General features: G+C 44.6%; 1 protein-coding gene across 1 annotated transcript in view; it reads left to right on the plus strand.

Annotated features, from left to right (window-relative positions):
- The first annotated feature begins 2,814 nt into the window (after nt 1-2,814).
- Nucleotides 2,815-22,220, plus strand: part of LOC135902364 (nicotinamide phosphoribosyltransferase-like) — a 28,457-nt gene continuing 9,051 nt past the window's right edge. Inside the window, exons 1-7 of the mRNA XM_070539467.1 lie at nt 2,815-2,901; nt 5,673-5,786; nt 7,249-7,479; nt 8,350-8,478; nt 11,640-11,798; nt 12,910-13,040; nt 16,512-16,743. Coding sequence (XP_070395568.1) covers nt 2,815-2,901; nt 5,673-5,786; nt 7,249-7,479; nt 8,350-8,478; nt 11,640-11,798; nt 12,910-13,040; nt 16,512-16,743 — 1,083 coding nt within the window. The remainder of the gene's footprint in view (nt 2,902-5,672; nt 5,787-7,248; nt 7,480-8,349; nt 8,479-11,639; nt 11,799-12,909; nt 13,041-16,511; nt 16,744-22,220) is intronic.

The following is a 22,220-nucleotide window of genomic DNA, read 5'->3' on the forward strand; positions in this document are numbered from 1 at the left end:
CATCCGTTTTGAGGACCATGTTGACGAGGACGTCGGCCCGTTCCCCGTAATCGCACTAGCCGTGACCGGAGGTTGTCGCAGGGTGAACGGTCAATAACAACAGAAGTCTGGAGGCAATATCAGGCAGTTTTCTTTTCTCCGAGAGCCAAGGCGATACTGTCAGAACAGAAATGAGAAATAGAAAAATCCTATGAGAGAAAAGAGGAGGTGTCGGCTAGAGGAGCAGTCTGCTACTCCACGTAGGAACACATGAGACGAGAGCGGAAACACCACCACATTCGGACTATCTACAGTAAAGCCTTGAGAGGTTCACCACGACGGGATTGTGAGGCACGCCGTAATGGGGGACTCCGAATTGCTTTCATCACCTGGTGTTCTTTAACGTGCAACTCAACCTGAGTACAGGAGCGTTTTTGCATTTCGTCCCCATCAAAGCCCGGTCGCCGCGGCCGGGTTCAAGCCCACGACCTCGAGCTCTGCAGCGCAACGCTGTAACCACTAGGCTACCGCGGCGGGTGCAAGCTGTCAGTATTCAAGAAGCTTCTTTCGCTTGCTACGATGTCGCACTGCTCCTGCATGGGGTTTGTCCTCACTGTTTACTTTGTTGAAAGCTCTAGCTAGGTCCCGCGTTGATTGTCTGATAGCTTGTGTGCAAGTTTCATTTTCTCTCGGCCTTCAACCACTCCATCCTTTGCACATAATTACGCCAATTACGACTGTCTCATGCGCTTCAAGATTTCCAATTATTATTTTCAGTGGGGCTTGGGCACGGGCTAGTTTGTATTCCATTGTAAACATCAGTTACAGTGAGTACATAGACAGCGGGACCGAAAGAACGACGAAGACAAGCGCTCACTTCCAACTGATTTTTATTTTGAGTAGCGAGAATATATACCAAGACGCCAAGACAACAGCGCCCATTACAAATCGCGAAGCCAGCACGAGTACGCATTCAAAAATCAAGGGAACCATGACCGCCTCCTTAAGATGAACGAGCGCGCATGTGCGACCTCAGAAAAGCAAGTTCTTTATTTGTTAATGCAATTGACGGCTTACTAACCGAGTCACCTTCAGCGATCGCTGCTGCTTCAATGATAAGACTAGTGTTTTCATTAGGATTCCTAGCTAAGATACTAGACTTTTCAAAAAGAGCGGAATACAGCCGCATTGTACGCAATGGACACTTAGAAACCCTTGCCGCCGTTAGCGCACTTTATTGCTATGTTCTTGCAGTCTAACATGCACACATCTACCTGTCTGCCCCATATCAGAGCGACCGCATTTCAGGGCTATCTTGTAAACTACACCTTTCGAACGATATGTATACGCCCTCCCTCTCTGTTATTGATACTGCAGCAGCTACGTGCCTTAGCAACAGGATTAGTTCTAACGCAAAGCTGTGCAAGTTTGTTAGGTGCAGAAAAAACATTGATACCTGCTCTTTGTCCTATTTTCTGAAGTTTGTGAGAGATCTCATGCATGAACGTACGGGATAACAGCTTTGTTTTTTCGATCAAATATCCGAGGCTCAATGCTGTGAGGATCAGTGCTTAACCTACTGCGAAACTTCTCCGAGATTGAGACAAGGTTGCTAGGGTACCCTGTCGCCGTCAAATGAGGTTCTATCAAATGAGAAAACCTAGTTTCTATCGAACCTATCGCCGATTGCTCGGTTGAGGGTGGCAGGGTACCCTAGTACGCCCTCAACCGTTTGTGTTAAGTTTGTGAGATCCCTCACAAACTTAAGTAAATAGGACAAAGAGCAGGTATCGATGTTGTTTTCTCTGCGCCTAGAAAACTTGCACAGCTTCGCCTTAGAACTAATCATGTTGCCAAGGAACGCAGCTGCTGCAGTATCAATCACAGGCAAAAGTATAGAGATTGCTCTAAAGGTGTAGTTTACACGATACCCCTGAAATGCGGTAGATCTTATATAAGGCAGACAGGTAGATGTGTAGATGTTAGATTGCAAGAACATAGCAATGAAGTGCACGAAGGGCGGGAAGGGTTTCTAAGGGTCCATTGCGCACAATGCGGCTGTATTCCGCTCTTTGAAAAGACTAGTATCTTAGCTAGGCATCCTAATGATAACAGTAGACTTTTCATTGAAGCAACAGCGATCGCTGAAGGTGACTCAGTAAGCCGCCAATTGAATTAACAGATAAAAACTTGCTTTTCTGAGGTCGGACATGCGCGCTCTTTCATTTTATGGAGGCGGTCACGGTTCCTTTGAACTTTGAATGCGTACTCGTGCTGACTTCTTGTTTTGGAGAGGGCACTTTTGTCTTGGTGTCTTGGTATATACGCTCGTTACTCAAAATAAAGATCAGTTGGAAGTCAGCGCTTCATCGTTCTTTCGGTCCCTCTGTCTATATATGTACGCGCTGTAAGTGATGTTGACGATAATATTTTCAAATCGTCGAATTCCTCTACTAATGGTGTCGCTATCGTATGTCTTTCCCTTCGCTCATTGCGACCACTGAACGTTGGCAGAAATAGCGTAGTTACAACGGACGGTTACAAGAACTCTGGATAAAATTCAAACATTTTGTCGTTCGTAACTTCAATTGCTCTTGTTTCCAGTGCCTCATGATCCGGCGCTTCCGGCAATAATATTCTAACATCACGATTAGCTTACCATAGGTTACACTCGGATCACTCGGGAAAGAAACAAGAGCCACATTGTCGAGCGATTATTGTCGCGCCGAAGGGACCGGGCAGTGAAACTGGATATCAGAACGAAGCCGTTGGCTGGAGCACACTTGCTGCCGCCGCTATCTGCACGACACGTAGTGGTTGGCTGGAAGGACAGCCATGCACGTCCCGCCGCCAGCGAGGGGTCGCTGTACAGCGAGGGGATTCGGGCTGGACGGTGGTCTGTTCGACAGAGAACGCATCGCTGTGAGCGATCGGTTAATAACAAAGACAGAAAGTTGTTTTCAAGTTGGGATAACTGCGATATCGTGGTAATTATATGACTAAAATAGTTCATAATTTAAACGTTCATTGATTAGCTTTTGACACGCGTTCAATTCAAGCCGGCCAATGCATAAGCAATGCTTAAGGGAGGCTTCCAATTTACTTGCTGTAATACGTGTGAAACGCAAAAATGCTCGCATTAATGCAACCGCTGAACTGATATAGATAAAATTTGTTGAGGTGAGGGGAAAAAAGCTAAATTCTACCGATTGTAAGGAGCAAACCTTCAATCTGTAACCCGAACTATTTGATAGAACTTGCAGGAAATCTGTAAAGATTTGAAAAAAAAAACATTGGAACACAAAGTTAACATTTTTGTGACTGCACACACAACAGCTAGCCATCACACTTCTCTGTTTCATCTTAAAAAGCTGCAAAATAGAGTATATTAAATGAACGTTTAAGTGAAATTAATGCATTCTGACAGTTTTTGTTAAGCTCTACTAACCAAATTTGGTGTGGTTGGAGTGGTGTCGATTATTTCGATTTCTTCCGCTGTAGTTGTCCCAATAAGTGCACTTTACAAAATTTCAGTCAGTCAGTTTTTATTTGCAGGAAAATCACATCATCCTGCGGGTGGCAGAGACTAAAGGCATGATTGCCTGACGAGGTCTCTGCCCCCGTAACAAAAGGAGCAGTCTACAGCAGTACAGCAGAGAGCTGGTAACAAAAGAGAGGCGGCGTTACAAATAGTACACGCATACAGCCTACATCATACATTCTATACAATATGGGTGTACTTAAACACTATGGACAGTTTATTTTTTAAAAATCACATTGAAGATTCGCTCATATCACAAAAATACTTAAAAGGAAGTCAACAATTGAAACGGAAATTTACATTTGTCATTGTAACTTAACAATTTCAACCAAAAACAGAATCGACGGAAAACAAAATGATCCGCAGTTCACGTTTGAACGTTTTTCTGGGTAGGCAGAAATCCAAAATAGAAGCACAGTTATTTAACATGTCTATTACCTGATATTCCAGATCTTGTTTTCCATAATTTGTTCTGACTTTTTTATTTCTGCGTTTGGGGTTACGGATATCATATTGCGCCAAGACAGGTGTGTAAATACTGTGGAGTTTCTGTTTATAAATTCGCTGTGCCAGTATCCATAAATAGACTTTATTTGCAGGTAAAACATCAAATCTAGGAAAAAGTGGTTGTGTCGGAAACAAACTAATAGGGCCGGTGTGGTTCACAAAAATCCGGAGGACACGTTTTTGCAGCAGCTGTAGCCTATCGTCGTTCCCTTTTGTCGTTCCCCCAGACCAGAATGCCGTACAAAAGTTTAGAATAGAACAGGGAGTAATACAGTGAAAGCTCGTCAATTCGAACTTCAATAATTCGAATTTATGGATAATTCGAACTGTATGATTTGGTCCGGCCAAGCTCCACAGAAGTCTATGTATAAAAAAGTCCGTTAATTCGAACGCGAGAAGGTTCCCTCACGGATAATTCGAACTACGCTCACCTGGCACACGGCCAGAGAAAAGCGCCTACTGCCTACACACAAGGCTGTATTGCCTCCGAAACGGAGAGAACGGCGAGAGAAGGCAAAATCGGAAAAAAATCTAACCGACGCGGGGTCAGCCAGAAGGCAATGGCGGCTGCCGCCTCTCCGTTCTACGTAACCTCCAAGACTTCTTGCCCGTTGCGAATCTTGGAGGCTTTGCAAATCTTGTACAGCTGCTAATGTTGTGCGGAGACGGCACGGCAAGCGCCAAAACACAGCGAACCAAGTACGTCCCAGCTGCGCTTGCAATCAAGAACCAACGAATCAGGGCCTTCGCCACCTTCACATGTTCAGCGTCTTTGTCTCGGCAGTCTTCATCGGTTGTGCACCTCTGTTTTCAGCTTAGGAGGTATCGGCCGTCGCGAATCATTGTGATAGTGTTAAGCCTCGGCTAACGTTCGTTTCGGTGGACATCGGTGGTGTGGCACAGTCGGACCCAGAGCTTCGACTTGAAGATGGCGTGTGCCTGCGGCACACGCCATCACATTCTGACATGCCAAATTTCTGACATGCCCTACTGCTTCCGAATCGCAGTGTACTGTTACTCTCCTTCACTTTCGTTAGTTCGAACTTTCGTTAATTCGAACTGAAGCGGCTTCCCCTTGCGGTTCGAATTAACGAGCTTTTACTGTATAGTGATTGCTTTAGCCAAAGGGGTAGAAGAGGAGCTATTTTTGTAATACATCCAACAGACTTCGCGAGTTCGGAGAGCAGATGATTGACATGGGGAGTCCAAGACAACTCCTCACTAAACCATACCCCAAGGAACTTTTGCACACTTACTTGTTCTAAGTTATGTCCTCTGTACTGTAAGTTATAATCATTTTTTATGCTTATTGATTGGCTTAAATAGCATGTACTTTGTTTTTACTGCATTCAACTGAAGTTTGTTTTGTTGCAACCATGCGGATAAATCATTTAAATACAGACTGGCCGAATGCTCAATGTCATGCAGTGTTCTACCTGTAAAGAATAAACTAGTGTCATCTGCAAACATGGTTATTGTGGGTGTTATTTGTAGTTCCGTAATTGTGATGCGCACCGACGTACACACAGAAAAACGCCTGATAAACAGTGGTTCATGCAGCGGTCTGAAATTCTCGTAACTTCCCTGCACGATCACACGCGCACTTGACTTAGCCACGCCCTTAAGCTGCGATCGCTGCGCACAGCATGCAGGATCTGGGGTAGATGTCCTCACCATCGGCAGCGACTTCGGGCTTTCGAAGTGGGACGAAGCAGCATGCGGTTCAGACAACGCCATTCTGCTCACTGACTCTTCAAGGGTGAGAACTGCGTGCTGCGTGCCGATAACTCAGTATTGAAATAAGTTGTGTGAAAGCGTAGCTAACATAAGGAAAAAGACGCAGGAAAGACGAATTCTCGTGGAATCTTCTCTAAAAAAAAAAAAGAAAAGAACTGAAGTAGCGTTGTTCGATTCGGTTTAGGCAAGACAGCATTTCATCCAAAATTCTCTGATGGACAAAAAAAAGTAATTTTTTTTCAGTACCTAGAGAAAGAAATAAGTAACGTGTAAAACATTAACGGGAACAGAACCTAGCATTTGAAAAAATTCTCTTTAGAAGTATGCATCTGTACAATTTTATTCTACCGTTCAAGAACAGTGAGAACGTGCTCTTGTTGCCCTGTTGAAAAGTTATGTGTATAATTGCCCTGTCACAGGAGAAGATTTGATGTCATTCGAATGGAATGACGTTTTCCATCGAATGAGTTAGGGGAACTCATTCGCATTCGATTTCGAACCGAATGTATGCTCTTGACCCCAGATAGACAACTGCGACACGCAACGCGAAAAAATAAAGCGTGCCTCAGCAAAGTCAGAAGATATTTTTTAGACTTATAAAAAGGAATAATTATTTTTGCCGTGAAGATATTTTCACCACGGGCTGTGCTCAAGCGCTACTACTCTTTGCATCAGGAGTCTGTTGCGGCGGTCGGCCATATTGCACGTGTTGATCGAAGGGCTTTTAGTTGTGAATAATCGGCGTCAAAATGTTTTTGGCCGTTTTAAAAGTGCTCGCAAAAGTTCTTGAACGCGTGGAATAGGCACAAATTTTTTTTGAATTTTATCATTTTTTTTCAGGTCGTCATTGCTATCCTTTGCAAATGCCATTATATTTTACTGCGTAGCACCGCAAGAGACTGAATGGCATTCGATGCATCGAATGCCATTCGGTCTGTTGCGGTGCTACACAGTAAAATATAATGGCATTCGAATGACATTAAATCTTCCCGTGTGGCAGGGGTATAGGTCATAAGATCTCTATATCATCTTCGCGCCAAAACTAAATGCAATAAAATATGTGTTCGCACACAGTCCTATAGGCCGCAATTTCATGGCTCACGGCCGGCTAATTCAACTGATAACGCGTACAGAGCGTCGCTCTAAGCCCTCACGAAGGAATAGCATCGAAAAAGGCATCGCTAGATAATCGCGGCCCTACACTGTTTTCAAGCTAGCGTCATATTTAATTGACGGCAACTTAGCTCTTACAACTACCTTTTTATGGAAACATGTATAAGAGCTGTTTTCATTATATTTTCTACACGAGTTTCACTCCAGCGCAGTAGCGCACGCTGAATATATTTTGCCCCCCATGGATTCTTTTTTTGTTACTCTCTTTCACTTCTTAAGACGTACGTACATCACAATGCTTCTGTGTGCTGTAGTTTCCTTCACACGGCATATTGAACATGAATGACTGACACAATTTCGTCCCCTCCTAGGTCTGTCATTACTTGCAGTACCCCGAAGGAACCACATTTATCTACTCGTACTTTGAGAGCATAGGCAGCAAGTATGACAAGACGTTGTTCTTCGGGCTCCAGTACATTTTGAAGAAGTGGATGGTCGGGCCGGTAATCACGGTGAAGAAGATAAATGATGCCAAGGAATTCTTCAGGATGCACTTCAACCAGGAGCTGTTCAACGAGTCCGGATGGATGCACATCGTCGAGGTTTCCGAGTATATTCTAACTTGTACACTGAAGTAAAAGTATACTTCTGCAACAGTCCTACACTGGTTGACAACGAGAATGAACGATGTAAATATAGGGCAACTTGAAGCTGAGAAAGCGTGGTAATGACAACACGACAATCGCTTACTTGCACCTTCTGTGCTCAAATGATAGATTTGCGCTATCTACGATAGCTTCAACTTTGAGTGAACGGAATGTTATATTTTTAAACTATTTATTTTAAACTATTTATTATCGCTAACGCAGGCTTTACAAATGTGACAAAGGAAATAAGGAGGGCAGGCTCAGATGAGACGTACTTTTTTCCCTTACCATGAATACCAATAATATCAATAGCACCTATTCTATAATATAGCCCTAAAATTGATATTAACAATTATTATCCATTGAATATATTCTGCTTAATTTATAAAACTCCCCGTAAGGTTTCTTCCTTTCTTTTTACTCACTGCCGCCCGATTCGTGGCCGATCCTAGGTAGTGAGTTAAGCCATACCATTAGGCACCACACCGAAACAAATCACAATAGCCTGGCACGTTTGGAATTGAGCTGATCGGTGGCACTCTTAGGGCGGTGCAAGTTTTGATTTTAACATGTACTTTATACGTTAGCTCATTAAAATGCCCACTACTTCGCCGTGAACAGTTCCTAAATTTCAGAACAAAAAGTACTCCCGCTCGCAAAAGGAAACCTGAAAAACGCATTGTTATGCTTGCTCTAAGACGATATCTGGCGTTTTTCTAATTGCGGTCGTACTTTGTCAGGGCACCCTGCACGCTTTACGATCATCTTCTGCCTTTACCTTAGGTAACAAAGCGTATTACCGTGGTGTCATTCTTGTGACAGTAGCAGCACGATGGCCACCTGCCACTCTCGATCAAGGCAGTGCCCGAAGGCAGCCTCATCCCTACGCGCAACGTCCTGTTTACTGTAGAGAACACGGACCCTGAAGTACCCTGGCTCACGGGATGGTTTCAGGTGAGCCTTGTGTCACGGACACTCTTTGTGAACGCCAAGACTTGGTAAAACTAAATAATATAAATGCGTAAGGGCAGGCTCGAACGTTTACGGGATCGGAGAAACAATTTTTGAGCCTGGGCCATGCAGCCTGAATTTCAAGCTCGCTGTGCTTGTACTAATGTATATGCGACAAACATATTGTATTCTTTCAATGGCTGCATGCAAGCTAAAGCTGGTCTGATTCTACCTTTTCGTGGAACTCGCATCCCATAAACTGTTTTACCCTGCCTGAATGCATCAAGAACAATATGAGAACAAGTAAAAAAAAACCTGCATTCTGTTCTCTCTTTTCTTCACGCAGTCTTTACCGCCTCGAATATGATCACCCAAATTCACCACATGTATAACTAGCTTCTCTCCTGAAATTATCGTGGACCTTCATTTATTTTCTGTTCTGTCGAATACCCTACATCTCCTATGCGTGCCCGTATGCCTATCAAGGGCCTAAAAATATTTCGACCCGAAGAAGCCGAAGGGAGCGGACGCATAATACGTCGGCTCCGTAAACTCCACGAATGTTTTTGTAGCGCAAATCGCCAACAAATACCAGTCATTGCACACCAACGGACTCAGCTCGTTCCCAGGAACAAGTGGATACCGAAAACCAGGTGGAATTCCAATTTTTCAAGCCTCGACGACAATTATTTTGGCGGGGCCTCGTGGCGGGAGTGCCGCGAGGCCGCGCGCCAGAGCCGGCTTCCTCAACAACGGCCGATCATTTTCTCAATAATGGAAGTCACCGTAGAGGGGCGCAGCATATTCCAGGAAGAAATGCAAGGGATGGAATGAGGTCAGGCACATGAGATCAGACCGGCAAACCTCCCAAGATCGCGAGAGAACCTTCTCGTCGACGCCGTTCGACAAGCGCAACGATAACCCGAGGAAAGGCAGGCTAGAGCAAATACGCAAGGCAAGCAGGATGCCACATTTGCCAAGAGGGGATTACAAGATTGTTATCAGACCGCGTGGAAGACTCAAAATATCCGAGCACGGTATAGCTCACCTCACAGCGGAGGTACAAGATGCTGCAGACATCCCTCGAGACGAAAGGGAGGAGGATATCGTCTGCCCCAACAATTATCAAAATATCCTTATCGTCAGTACATCGGATCAAGAGCATGCAAACAAATATCAGGAAGTAGCACGTATCATTATTCAAGACAAATCTTACGAGACTAATGCATCCGAAACAACGCTTGACATGACGGGCAAAGGAGTCATCAGAGGAATCCCACTCGACGAGGGCCTAAGAGACATCACAGCAGCGGTGGTTACGAGCAAAAACCCAACGGCGATAGCAGCAGAGAGACTCAGTCATACTGCCACAGTGGTTGTCCTCTTTGAAGGACACAAAGTGCCCACGTACGTCCGATACAGGGCAGCGCTACACCGATGCTCTTTTTACAGGAAACAAGTGGATTTCTGTCACAAATGCAACAGACTTGGATAGAGAGGAGATGTATTTCCCAACCCCGACAACAAGCTTTGTGCGGGATGTGAAACACCAAACCCAGATAAAGACCACAGGTGCCAGCCTAAATGTCAGTTATGTGGCGAGGACCATCCGACCGCGGGAGGGTCGTTCAAACCCGAATTAAAGAAGCCCTTCATCGTTAAACAGAGATAACGGCACAGATTGCAACGAGAACGACAAGAACATGAAGACGCTACTTCAAGAGAAGACAGGACGGAGTCTGGTGGAACGCCTGGCCTCCCAAACGCCAGGGAACGACGCTCCAGATCGAGAACAAGGTCTCCATCCACCGCCAGATCCTTATCCCGGTCCGGCTGCAAGACACCGGGGACACGACCCGGATCCATATCTAGAACTAGGCCATCCTCTTCAGCAAACCAGACAACCGCGGTGAGCTGGGCAGACGTGGTCGATGGCGTGCGCCCGGGGGCTGGCGGGGAGACTGCCATTAATAACAAGATAAAGTAACTGAAACACGAGAACACGCAGTTGAGGATTATGCTAGCGGGTTAGTAGAGTGACGTCACGTGCGGTTGTTGTTGGTGGCGGCTGGCTGTAAAGGGAGAGACTGAAAAGAAGATGAGCGCTGTCGTTAGAATCCACGCCTAGAGACGTCAAATGACAGCGCTCATTTTCTTTTCAGTCACCCCTTTACATCCAGCCGCCACCGACAACGACTGCACGCGACGTCACTCCATTAACTCGTTAAAACTAACCTGCTGAGGTTGACGAGGTCGCTTTGGACGAAGGTAGGTCCTTCTATCGAAGATACGTCGTCCTATTATCTCCTCCTATCGAGAATGTGTCCTCCTATTCCGGCGTTCCGGCTCAATTGGTCGGTCGCTTTGAAGGGACCCGATGTGGCGAGAAAATCTGACATTTTTGTACTAAAGCCTAAGCATTCAAGGTCGCGTTGTGAGGTACAGAATATATCATGTGACCCAAGGACGGCCAGAAGCGAACCAAAGCATGTCCAGCCGTGTATAAAAGGTAAATAATAATTATCAAAGTTAATTAATGATTAATTAGTGATTGGAATATTGCGAAATACCTTGGATTATGGTGGATTAAGATCAATTAAGTGTATTATGGAGTACAAAGGTGAATTAAAGAGGATTAAGGCGGATTAATATGTATTAAGGTGTATCAAGGTGCATTAAGGAGGATCCTGGTGAATTAAAATTGATTAGGCTGGATCAAGGGGAATTACAGTACGCTTTACAAGGCAATAGTTAAGGACGCATGGAAATTTTTTGTGACCGAAAAGGTCATGGGTAGACATGCATAAGCTAGGAAAACCAAGTAAGCAAAACTAAGCAAAAACGAAGGCACAACCGACCGAAACAATGCTTACGCATTAGCAGACAATTATCAGAATTTCTGTAGCTTTTTTTTTCTCAACATTGGTGACCTGAAATGGAACACCGAACATTCCCCACGAAAATTCATGGGCTCACAATCCTCAAACACAACTCCTTGAGGATCGCGCTCTACGTCTTCATGCATTCTACGTGGTAAACCCTGACTTCTGATTCCTGAAGGCCGAGGGAAGCTTTGAGATTGGTGATATCACGGTGTAGCAAGCTCGGTTGAGCCATCTCTGGTCATCGCTGCCACATTAGCCAAGATATTTCTCTTTGTGCAGACATTATTTATGCAGACATCGTACCCGACTACGGTGGCGACGAACGCGTGGCATTACAAGGAGCTCATGGCGAGGTACCTGCTGGACACCTGCGGTTCTACAGCTACTATACCGTACCAGCTCCATGACTTCGGCTGTGGCGGTGCTTCCTCTGTCGAAGTAAGACCCAACGACCTTATGCTTTTCGTAACGTTTGGTGGTGCCATCATAAAGCCAGCATATAAACGTTGCAGAACAATGAGCTAGACTGATTGACTGATGGACCCAAAGCAACTGCTCTTCTACGGGCATAGGACAGAAAAAAAATTTATATATATATATATATATATATATATATATATATATATATATATATATATATATATATATATATATATATATTGCTACGCACGTTTATTTCAGCTTCACCATTCACGCGTGTTATCACTTTTCTGTCTACGCGTCTCGAATCTTTCGCGACACAAGGTGTAAATACGAGACCACCGCTTGCGCTGTGTCAGTCCAACGAACGCCGTACTTGCGCTTGTTTTCACCGTCACCGAATTGTTCGTTCGCTTACTTTCGGGCACAAGTTCGCCCAATAAACTCTCTAAGGTTGTTGCCAACGTAGTCTGCCGCCTGCCTGCGTGCCAGCCAGCCTGCCGTCACCTATGTGATTATATATCTATATACATATATCTATATACATATATATATATATATATATATATATATATATATATATATATATATATATATATATGTGTGTGTGTGTGTGTGTGTGTGTGTGTGTGGTGTGTGCGTGTGTGTGTGTGTGTGTGTGTGTGTGTGTGTGTACGTGTATGTATATATGTCTGTCTGTCTGTGCGTGTGAAGTTGTCAACAGAGCTAAAACGAGAAAGAACAAAGAACATCACCACTCATGTTTATTTTGTGAGAAATCAGGGTAGATAAGGAGCAAGAACTACTCCGCAAGGCGAATTTCATTCCAAGCCGTTAGAATGTACCATACACTGCAGCTGATGAAAGACACCCTGTGCATTTTCAGCTCAGTAAAGTGGCTTCACGAGGTCAATATGCCAGCTTGATATATGCCAGATGGGCAGACACACACACAGCTTAGTAAAATGCTAAATTTTCAATTACTACATATATGGCGAGAAAGATGGAGTTGGGATAGGGTCGCGATGCTTGAACACTTGCAGTTTACCTATTTTCGTAATGAATATGCATGCTAAAACACTCAGGCGTCTCTCAGCGTCCTTGTTCATCCCCCAATTGAACCATACAGTCGGCTGCCATTGGAGGCGCGGCACACTTGGTGAACTTCCTGAGCAGCGACAACATAGCCGGGATTCGCCTCGTCCACCAGTACTACGGCTTTCCCATGGCGGGGTACTCTTATCCTTCCACAGAGCACAGGTAAGACACTGCACGTAAAGAGCTAGAGCTCGCACAATCTCCGGAAACAACGCCTATAGCAGAATGTTTTCTCGATGTTTTTCAGTCGGTGCTAAGGGAGGAGATGCCCTCAAGCCATAGAGAGAGTGAAAGGAAGTGGAGGGGAGCTTCTTTAATGAATATTGGACTATAATCCTGGAGCATGCTATAGGAATCCTCTAATGAATCATAGAGCATGCTAGGCATGCCTGGCGGTACGTTTAGCACGCTACTCCCGAAAGGGGCGAAAAATGAAATAAGGCGCACAGTGCACGTCACAACCACACAACATTAACAAAGCACAACCCAACACACAAACCAATTAAAGTATTTTGCTGAGAGCAGTGTCTTTCCGGGGGCTTAAATGGCAGCGATAGTCCACGAGCCAAATACGTGCGCATTTTAACAGCAAAGCTGTTAGCCCCTAGGTTTTCGGCATAATTCGTGATCGCGCCAGTCAGCGAAAATGTGGGCCGATCCCGGCGGCAGTGCAGGAAGAGGGGCAGGGGCTCATACCCCCTTAAGGCAAAGGCTTCAAGCACTCAGCAAAGTGAACCGAACAGTGCATACATTCTTTGTAATCACGCATACAACCTACAGAACAATATACGTTTCAATAAAGAACAAGCACAAAGCAAGTATCCGATCCACACAATTGATAATAAGACGCTCTTGATAACAATGCGAAGCACGTAGCGCTCCCCGCATACGTTTCCCAGTAAAGATTACTGTTGCGCAAGCTGCCGCGACGAGGGCAGCTTGCGACGTGGGGACTGACGTACCTAGCCTTTCGCACATAAAACAAGCCTAGCAACTGATTTCAGTGTTGTTGCATTACCGCTATGGGCGGCGGTGTGCTGTAAAAATTACCATTACTCCCATTACTCTAAGTTACCATTACTACCATTACTCTAAGTTACCATTACTATCATTACTCTAAAGCAATAAAGCATTGAATTATGTTGTGGTTTTCAACAGCTTCGATGGACATGCCCTTTCGCAGGGGTGGGATGGTGAGTAAATTTTTTTTTCTTTATGCACATTCAGTGCGCACATTAGGGTGTTATATATATATAATATGTATAGGCTGCGAAAGCAGTTGGCTGAAAAAATAAGCATATAATAAAGGTACTTGCTGATAGTTCGTTAAATGAATGTGTGCTTGCAATGAAAGTGCAGCTCTTTCTCCTTATTCCTAAATAGCGGCGCGATATGTTCCTCAAGTGCTTATTGGCAAACAAAGGACAATACTGCTTGAAATGCCACCTTGTTGTTCATTTTGTTATGGATATGTTCAAAGCAGCACGCGCCTCATGATTCCCAGCACATAAACATACCCTTGAAACCCTTTAACATGCTTTCAAATGTCTGCACGAAGTTTTCTCACTTTTACAGCGGCAGCAGTACACGCTGAGTTAAACACTCGATAGCGTGTGTACGCCGCGTACTAAGCATGCCTCATATGTATATGTCATATGTCACTGTATATGTCATATATGTCATATGTCACTCATATGTCACATATGTATGTATATATGTATATATGTATATGTCATATGTATATGTATATGTATGTATATATGTATATGTATATGTATATGTATATATGTCACTCATATGTATGTATATGACCCTGAGAGAGAATTAGTGACCGCTTTGCTGGGGCTAGCAGTGGAGGCAGGCAAGGTATATCGTGTAATGCGGCGTAAACATTACATGAACGACCAGCACAGAAACAGAAAACAACATAAAGCATTTCAGACCAAGCCGAAAAAGCAGCGTTTGCACTGAGTTCAACAGACCTTGTTCCCATTGGCTCAGTCTCCCTGTACTGGTGGTATACACTGACCGGCCTCAATCCCGCAATCGTAGCATGCTCCCTAAACTAATTGATAAATTATTTGACAAAATTGTTACTTATGTAATCACGCATTGATGTCCCCCAAGTAAAGACCACACCTTCAAGTAATCCGTGCCAGATGGCGGCACATGGTATTGACTTAGTCGGCATAGAGAACTCATAGCAAGCAAGCAGCGGCGCACTAAGGGCCACAAAAATACTCACATAAACACAGCGCTGACTTCCAACTGATCCTTATCTTAGTCACGCATAGCTACATACGTTTAAGGCATGCAGGAACGAGCATAACCAAGAACCAACAAAAGAAAGATACAAAACAGGGCAACAATATATGCACCAATACGCGCACAAGGTACACGGAACACATCATTACCTATTGCACCCTCGATATCTAGAAATAAATGCCAGTTCCCAGAATAAGTAAAGTGTACCGACACCATGCACACACACTAGTCGCACAAGCACACCCCATATCTCCCATGCCTCGACAATTTCACGAGCAGCTTGATCCGCGCTCCTCACAGTATGAAAAATCCCGGAATAATGGTTTCATGGAACTGCGGCGGCTCTATACGCCTTACAAGAGGTTGTCCTTTATTTCTACATCACGAGAGTGCGATATCCGTGCATGTGGTGCATGTATTGTTTTTCTGTATTATTGATTTTTTTCTGTTCGGTTCTTGGTTGCAGTTGCACCTGCACGCATTCGACATATGTATGTACATATGTGGGAATGATTAAGATACAAATTGTCCGGAAGACAGCGCTTTGTCAACGTCTCTTTCGGTGTTCGTATGGATACATACATACATACATACATACATACATACATACATACATACATACATACATACATACATACATACATACATACATACATACATACATACATACATACATACATACATACATACATACATACATACATACATACATACATACATACATACATACATACATACATACATACATACATACATACATACATACATACATACATACATACATACATACATACATACATACATACATACATACATACATACATACATACATACATACATACATACATACATACATACATACATACATCAACGCAATAAGCGCTATAGCAGGAGTGGATTAACATAGGAATGTTATACAGAGAAGGGTACGATACAACTATGGCACTTTCTGCACGGATTGCCTACTACGCCTACCAAGCTTTAAAGCGTGCGGTGTATTAATATGTATATACATTATCTATGCATTTACAGCATGTTCGATAAACATTCGATAGTGCACCAAGCTGGTTAAGCTACTGATGAGTATAGGCTTCTTGTATTGCCTGTCATCCGATACCTCTAAGAACATTATCGGCACCAAATTCTCCCTTTCTTTCCTTTCTTTAGTGTTTTTTCTCTTAGGAGCACGGAAACTTAGGCGGTTTTGTAAGACCGCGCGTGACTGCTACACAGCACACACAAAAGAAGAAAAATACACGACGCAAGACGCTTCGCCTTGCCTCGTGTCTTTCGCGGCATAGGAACCACGCTTGCCTCAAAAGAACCGTCTCCGCCGAACCTACATAGCGGCGCGGCTCGATCACGCAGCACCATGACCCCGTGGGGCCCGGCGGGCGAGTCGGCAGCGTGCCGCCAGGCGATGCACGCGTTCCCCAGCGGTCCGGCCTCAGTAGCCAGCGACGCCTACCACGCAGCGAACTGCTGCGAACACGTCTGGGGTCAAGACCTGCGCCACCTGGTCGAAGCCCGCGCAGAGCTCTACGGCGGCATGCTCATCGTCAGGCTGCAGTCCGGCGACCCGCCGGAGATCATTGTCGAGGCAAGGAATAGCGTGCTCGGCTGAGGAGCATGTATATTTTATGTATTTGGCACTCGTGGTGTGTTGTGTGTTCCTTCCGGTTGTCCTCGTTTTTTTTTTTTTTCGCGCAGTTTTAACCTTCCTTCAAGTACGAACCAACTAGCCCTCAAGAACGTCTACTAAAGTATATTTTTGCTTTTGATATTTCCATGTATCCTCCCTCACGCAATACTCCTCCGGAAGCCTGTAAGGTAATAAATAAATAAATAAACAAACAAATAAATAAATAAATAAAGAGTTATACTTCCAACACGATTTCCGCAGCGGTTCGGGCTATTATGCCGAACAGGACCAAACAGAAAACTCAAAAGACAATGAACGAAGAATAAGTGCGAGATTCTCTATTTTGGCAGTTCTGAGTTACCCATCGCATCGGTCATATAGCATGAGCCATAGTAGGCCTTAATCAATCACTTTCGTAGATTTCACATTCAACGATATTTTGGGAGATATTACATTCAACGATAATTTCGGGGATGGCATTGCCTGAGCCAGCGTTGCTCCAGCAGGGCATCGAGCGGATGTTATACGGCTCGCATTAAGTGGTATAATACCAGGTGGTGGTGGTGAAAAACATTTATTAACCTTTAAATGGTTACAGACAGGTGATTGGGTTAGGGCTCTATTGGCCCTCTGTCCCTGACCGCCCTTCAGCCACGTAACTTGCGCCAAAAATGTTAAAATATGCTAGGGCCACGTAGCTTGTCAAAACCAAGGTAATCTTGTTTGCGTCGCTTAGAGACAATTTCTTGTATTTCGCCTAACTACATATTTCGTTATTAATAATTGCACAGCTCGAATATTATATTAAAAACAAAAGCATCAATGATACAATTGTAGAGAAATTCTTAGAAATTCTCCACGCAGCTTTCTCTTGCTTAATACGCGCTACATAAAACTTTTGTCCAAGCCTGAAAGAAAGCCGGCGAAATACAGATAAGGGTTGTACGACTAGTCGCGCGGTTCGTACGCATAGCGGGCGTTCTTCCAGCCATAGCAAAAACTTTTACGTAACACGTATTGACCGAGCCAATAACATTGGATGATTGGATTCGACCTCACAACAGAATTCGGGAAGATGTTTTCCTTCTGTGGGTTGGAGTTTAGAGCTCGCCTCAAAGCTAAAAAAAAAAAAAATGGGCATACTGATGTAAAACATCAGTATGCCCTATTCATACGGCTTTAAGAAGAAATCAACCACTTCATAAACGTTATACTTTCTGCAATCTCGTTGCTGTTATCACCATTTTTCGAAATTTTCCACACCAAGAGGGCGCACAACTGGCTCAAAATCACGCGCCTCCATCGCATGCTGCGGCCCGTCCGCGGGAGCGAAGGATAAAACGCATGCCACGGGCAGCGCGCGCGCAAGGAGAATCGAGGAGGAAAGCACCGTGGAGAGTGTCGGTACTTTCGAATTATCAAGGGGTTTCAGGGCCGGAACTCCAAGGCGGCATCGCCACCCGCGTTTCATTCTGGTTTCTTTTTTTTTTTCATAAGTTTTCTCTCACGGTAATTTATTTTATTTGTAGCACCTTTATTTATGTAACGTCTTCATTTTTGATGAAATCCGCGAGCTTCGCCCACAGAAGTAAAACACCTTCCCGAATTCTGTGGGTGAGGCTGTAGGTCAAGGAAAAGCACTTTAAAAGCTGATTAAGCTATATCCAAATGGCGCGAGCAGCGTATATGGTGCTTGTTTTAAAAGCGAGGCTAAATATATATTCCAAGCTATCCAAACTTTCCGCTCATGATTTGAATCAGGATTAGCTTGCCTCGCTCTTCATTATTTATTTGGCAAATATTTTGAAGCAGCGGCTTATCACATTTCTGACTCAGTAAATTTCCTTGGTATGGTCACTACTTGATTATTTCTGCCTAAGCGCTCGCGGGTGTGCTCAGTTCCGATAGATTTGTTCTTGCTGCGCGCAAAGATTGAAACGTAGCTGTTTTGTGCATGGTAATACCTTATAGAAAAGATGTAGTATTGCTAGTAGCTCGTTAACTATTGTGGACCGTCACGAAACATTCAACTTCGACCATTCGTGCGCTATCGGTGTAGTCAGTCATTCATTGTGCGTACATGGTGCGCATATACTCAAGTGTGCGGCCATTCACTTATTGACACGTTGGCGATAGAGTGGGCGTAAGATTCCGAGCCAGTTGGGGTAGACGGTGTGTTGAAACTGTGCGGTAAACGAATACTGTGAGAGGAAGCGGCGCTACTCTCTTTGTCATTGTTTAACGAGCGGTACTCACTCTTGCCGAAGTTCCGGGGCTGAAGCACTTTCTCTGAAGGTTAGAGATACAACGCTGGCGGATGAGCAAATTTCTGTATCCTCGTAGAAAGCCGCACATCTCGAAGTGCCAGTAACACGAACGGACAGTTGCAGCAACGATCCGCGAAGTTGGCTACACAAATTCATTCCATTCCGTAATATACCAGTCACTATTTTCTGCAGCCAACTACTGCACACGTCTTCAATCCACATGATTCAATCCGGCATGACTGGAGCACAGTGCGTTAGCGAAAACTCAGTTCCATTTCCGACAGCTGATCGCGCAGAAGCAAGGTGGAAGCGGTAATGGTTTCGTATTCGCGCGCTGTCGCTGAGGCCACGCGCGGCGCGCTGCCGAAAGCGCCATCTCGTTTCTCTAGAACAAACTGCTCCGTGAAAAAGGTCAGTAATGAAGTTCAGTAACGCAGCGTTTTGGGCGTGTTGGTGTCATAGAGTTTCTCACTATAACACCTAGAGGGTAATCTGGCGCCACCGTCTATGAAAGTTTCTTAGGGGGCACCGTGCCGTCATGGGAATGACGGTATATGTGTCTGCGAGGCTCGTGTTGGCTGGTGTTGTAAGAGGCTTCGTCTAAAACGTGGATATGGCTACGCAAACAACGCGTTTTCAAAGTAAAATCTTCATAAAATGTTTCCATTAACGCATATTACATCTTTACTCACCCACGATGCATGACCAAGCGAAGAAAAGCAAGAACAGACGACGAACTGTTTCAAAGCGAGCGCGAACCTTGTCGTCTGTCCTCCAACTTTAGCGGCCCGCTGATACTTTTTATGTAACATGTAGTCGTACACACAATAACAAGTTCTCATAGAAGGGTTGAAATCTGGGCCAGTTGGTACATACTTGAACGAAAAACTCAGTCAAAAACACAAAGGACAAGAGAAGAAGTTCACGACACAACGACTGGACTATCAACTGTGGTTTATTAGAATCCGTGTAGTCCCAGCAAGGGCAGCAGAGCATGCGCAACCGCATCATCACTTATCACAAAGCATGAAAAGACAGCACCGTTTCTATCGGGACCGACTTAGAAATTCAAATTCTTTTTCTTGTAAGCGCACCGAGGTTGTGCTAACGCAGTCATCACCTAATAAACTGATGAAGTACGCTTCCAAGATTTCACGCTCTTCTTTGCCCTTGCCCCTACCAAGAATCATCACATTGCTAAACAATGGATAACAACCACACTCATTGCAATGGCGAGGCAAGTTTGCACCGTTATCTGACCCCAGGGAGGAGTGGTGCTCACGCAGGCGGTCATTAATACATCGACCGGTTTGGCCTATGTAAAATCTTTCGCACGTGAGAGGGAACCTATAAACAACCCCTGCAGCACATGCCGTGAAACGATTTTCATGCTGCCAGTCGTTGTGTCGTGAACTTCTTCTCTTGTCCTTTGTGTTTTTGACTGGTTTTTTCGTTCAAGTTCTCATAGTTAAATAAAACATGTTTTCGCGTAATAATAAAGCTAAAACAGCTTTTCACGTGCTGTTTCAGTAGAAAGTGAATCATTGTGACAGACGGAACGGTACTTGCCAAGCGCGTCTTCAAGCTGTCCTGTCTCTACGAGAACGATGCCAATCCGAATCCACAATATACCGGCATTCCCATACATACCACAGCGCAGCAGCGCCAGATTTCCCTCTAGGTAATGTAGTGAGAAACTCTATGGTTGGTGTGTCATGATGAGGCTTATAGCGCACGAGACGACAGGGGCACAGAAAAACGTGTTAACACAGGCGCTGTGTGTACACCGCCTGTGTTTACCACGTCTTCTGTGTCCTCGTCCTTTCGTGCGCTATAAGCCTCATTATATCAATAAGGAATTAGTCGCAAGTGTATCGTCGGTCCATGTATTTGTCTTCTCAATGTGAAAGTAGCTTCTGAGCTGTGGTTGGGCAGCCATTTAAACAACCTTGAACAAATCATGGGAATAAATCATGTGAACAAATAATGTGAACAACCCCTGCACATTGCCTGTATCCGTGAGAAAGGCAAATAATAAACGTTCACCCCCTCATGCGTGCACGGCCGCCCAATTCAAAACAAATCCAGGAACTGAAAAATGGCGCAATGTGGACTAACTGGCGCTCATAACCCGCGCTATCACGGGTATACCTGTCAATTTTTTTTATGGGCTGCATTTATTGTATCTAAGTGACTGACGCACACATCGAAGTAAGCTAGAAAGAAAGCTTCTCTAGATTTCAAGTGAAACAGGCAACGGATCCTAACAATCGCTAAATGTGCGATCGAGAGGCTGCATCTTCGCACATAATTGTTCACAGGGGAAATCAGAACCTATACATCTGAATTTAGGACTGAATAACAGTTAACGACCTGCTAGGTGATGAAGTCCCAGCAGAGTATTCAGCGCACTGAGGACAACCCCATTTTTAGGCAACGTACAAATTGTCGCAGCAAGAACGCTAATACGTAGGTCGGATTTTTTTTTATTTATTTAAAATGCAGCATTATGGGATACTTTGATAGGCGCAATAAGAAAGGTATCTTACCTCGTAAACAACAGTGCTCTTTGTAGGAACAAACATTTTTCGGCCAATGTTGTCCGCCACTGCTTCTTGCGCAAGCCGTCACGCTTTCTCTGTGGTATCATAAAAACTGCGTAACCATCTTTAGGCTTCTTGCTGCAGTTTTGTCCTCTACAGCACGGCATAATGTTAGCACAACACCACAGGAAGCACAGCGTGCAACGTTCGCGGCGCCGAGCCAGTGCCTCCTTTATATACGAGGGACGTTCCGACAACAAGTTTCGTAATTTTTTGAAAAAGAAGTGCACTAGGTGAAACGAACAATCGCCATAAGAATTCACACCCGTTGCTGGTTCAACGATGGAATGAGCGTCAGCGGAGCAGGAATGACGCATGCGCAGGGCGCCGAAGAAGACAGAGTAGCAGCAGACCGGCGTGCCCGAGGTTATTCAAGTACAAATCACGATGACAGATAGACGTGTGCTGACAACGTGGTCGCCAGTGGAAGTGCGTGCTGTTATCCTGCATGAATGGGTACGTGAAACTAGCACGCGTGTCCGTCATCCACGAACGCCTACAGATCGAGTATGGTGAAGAAGCAATGTCTCGAGCCTTGCATCGCAGGGTACCGAGATTTACCAGA

The sequence above is a fragment of the Dermacentor albipictus genome, chromosome 5 (assembly GCF_038994185.2).
Source record: "Dermacentor albipictus isolate Rhodes 1998 colony chromosome 5, USDA_Dalb.pri_finalv2, whole genome shotgun sequence".
NCBI classification, from domain to species: domain Eukaryota; kingdom Metazoa; phylum Arthropoda; class Arachnida; order Ixodida; family Ixodidae; genus Dermacentor; species Dermacentor albipictus.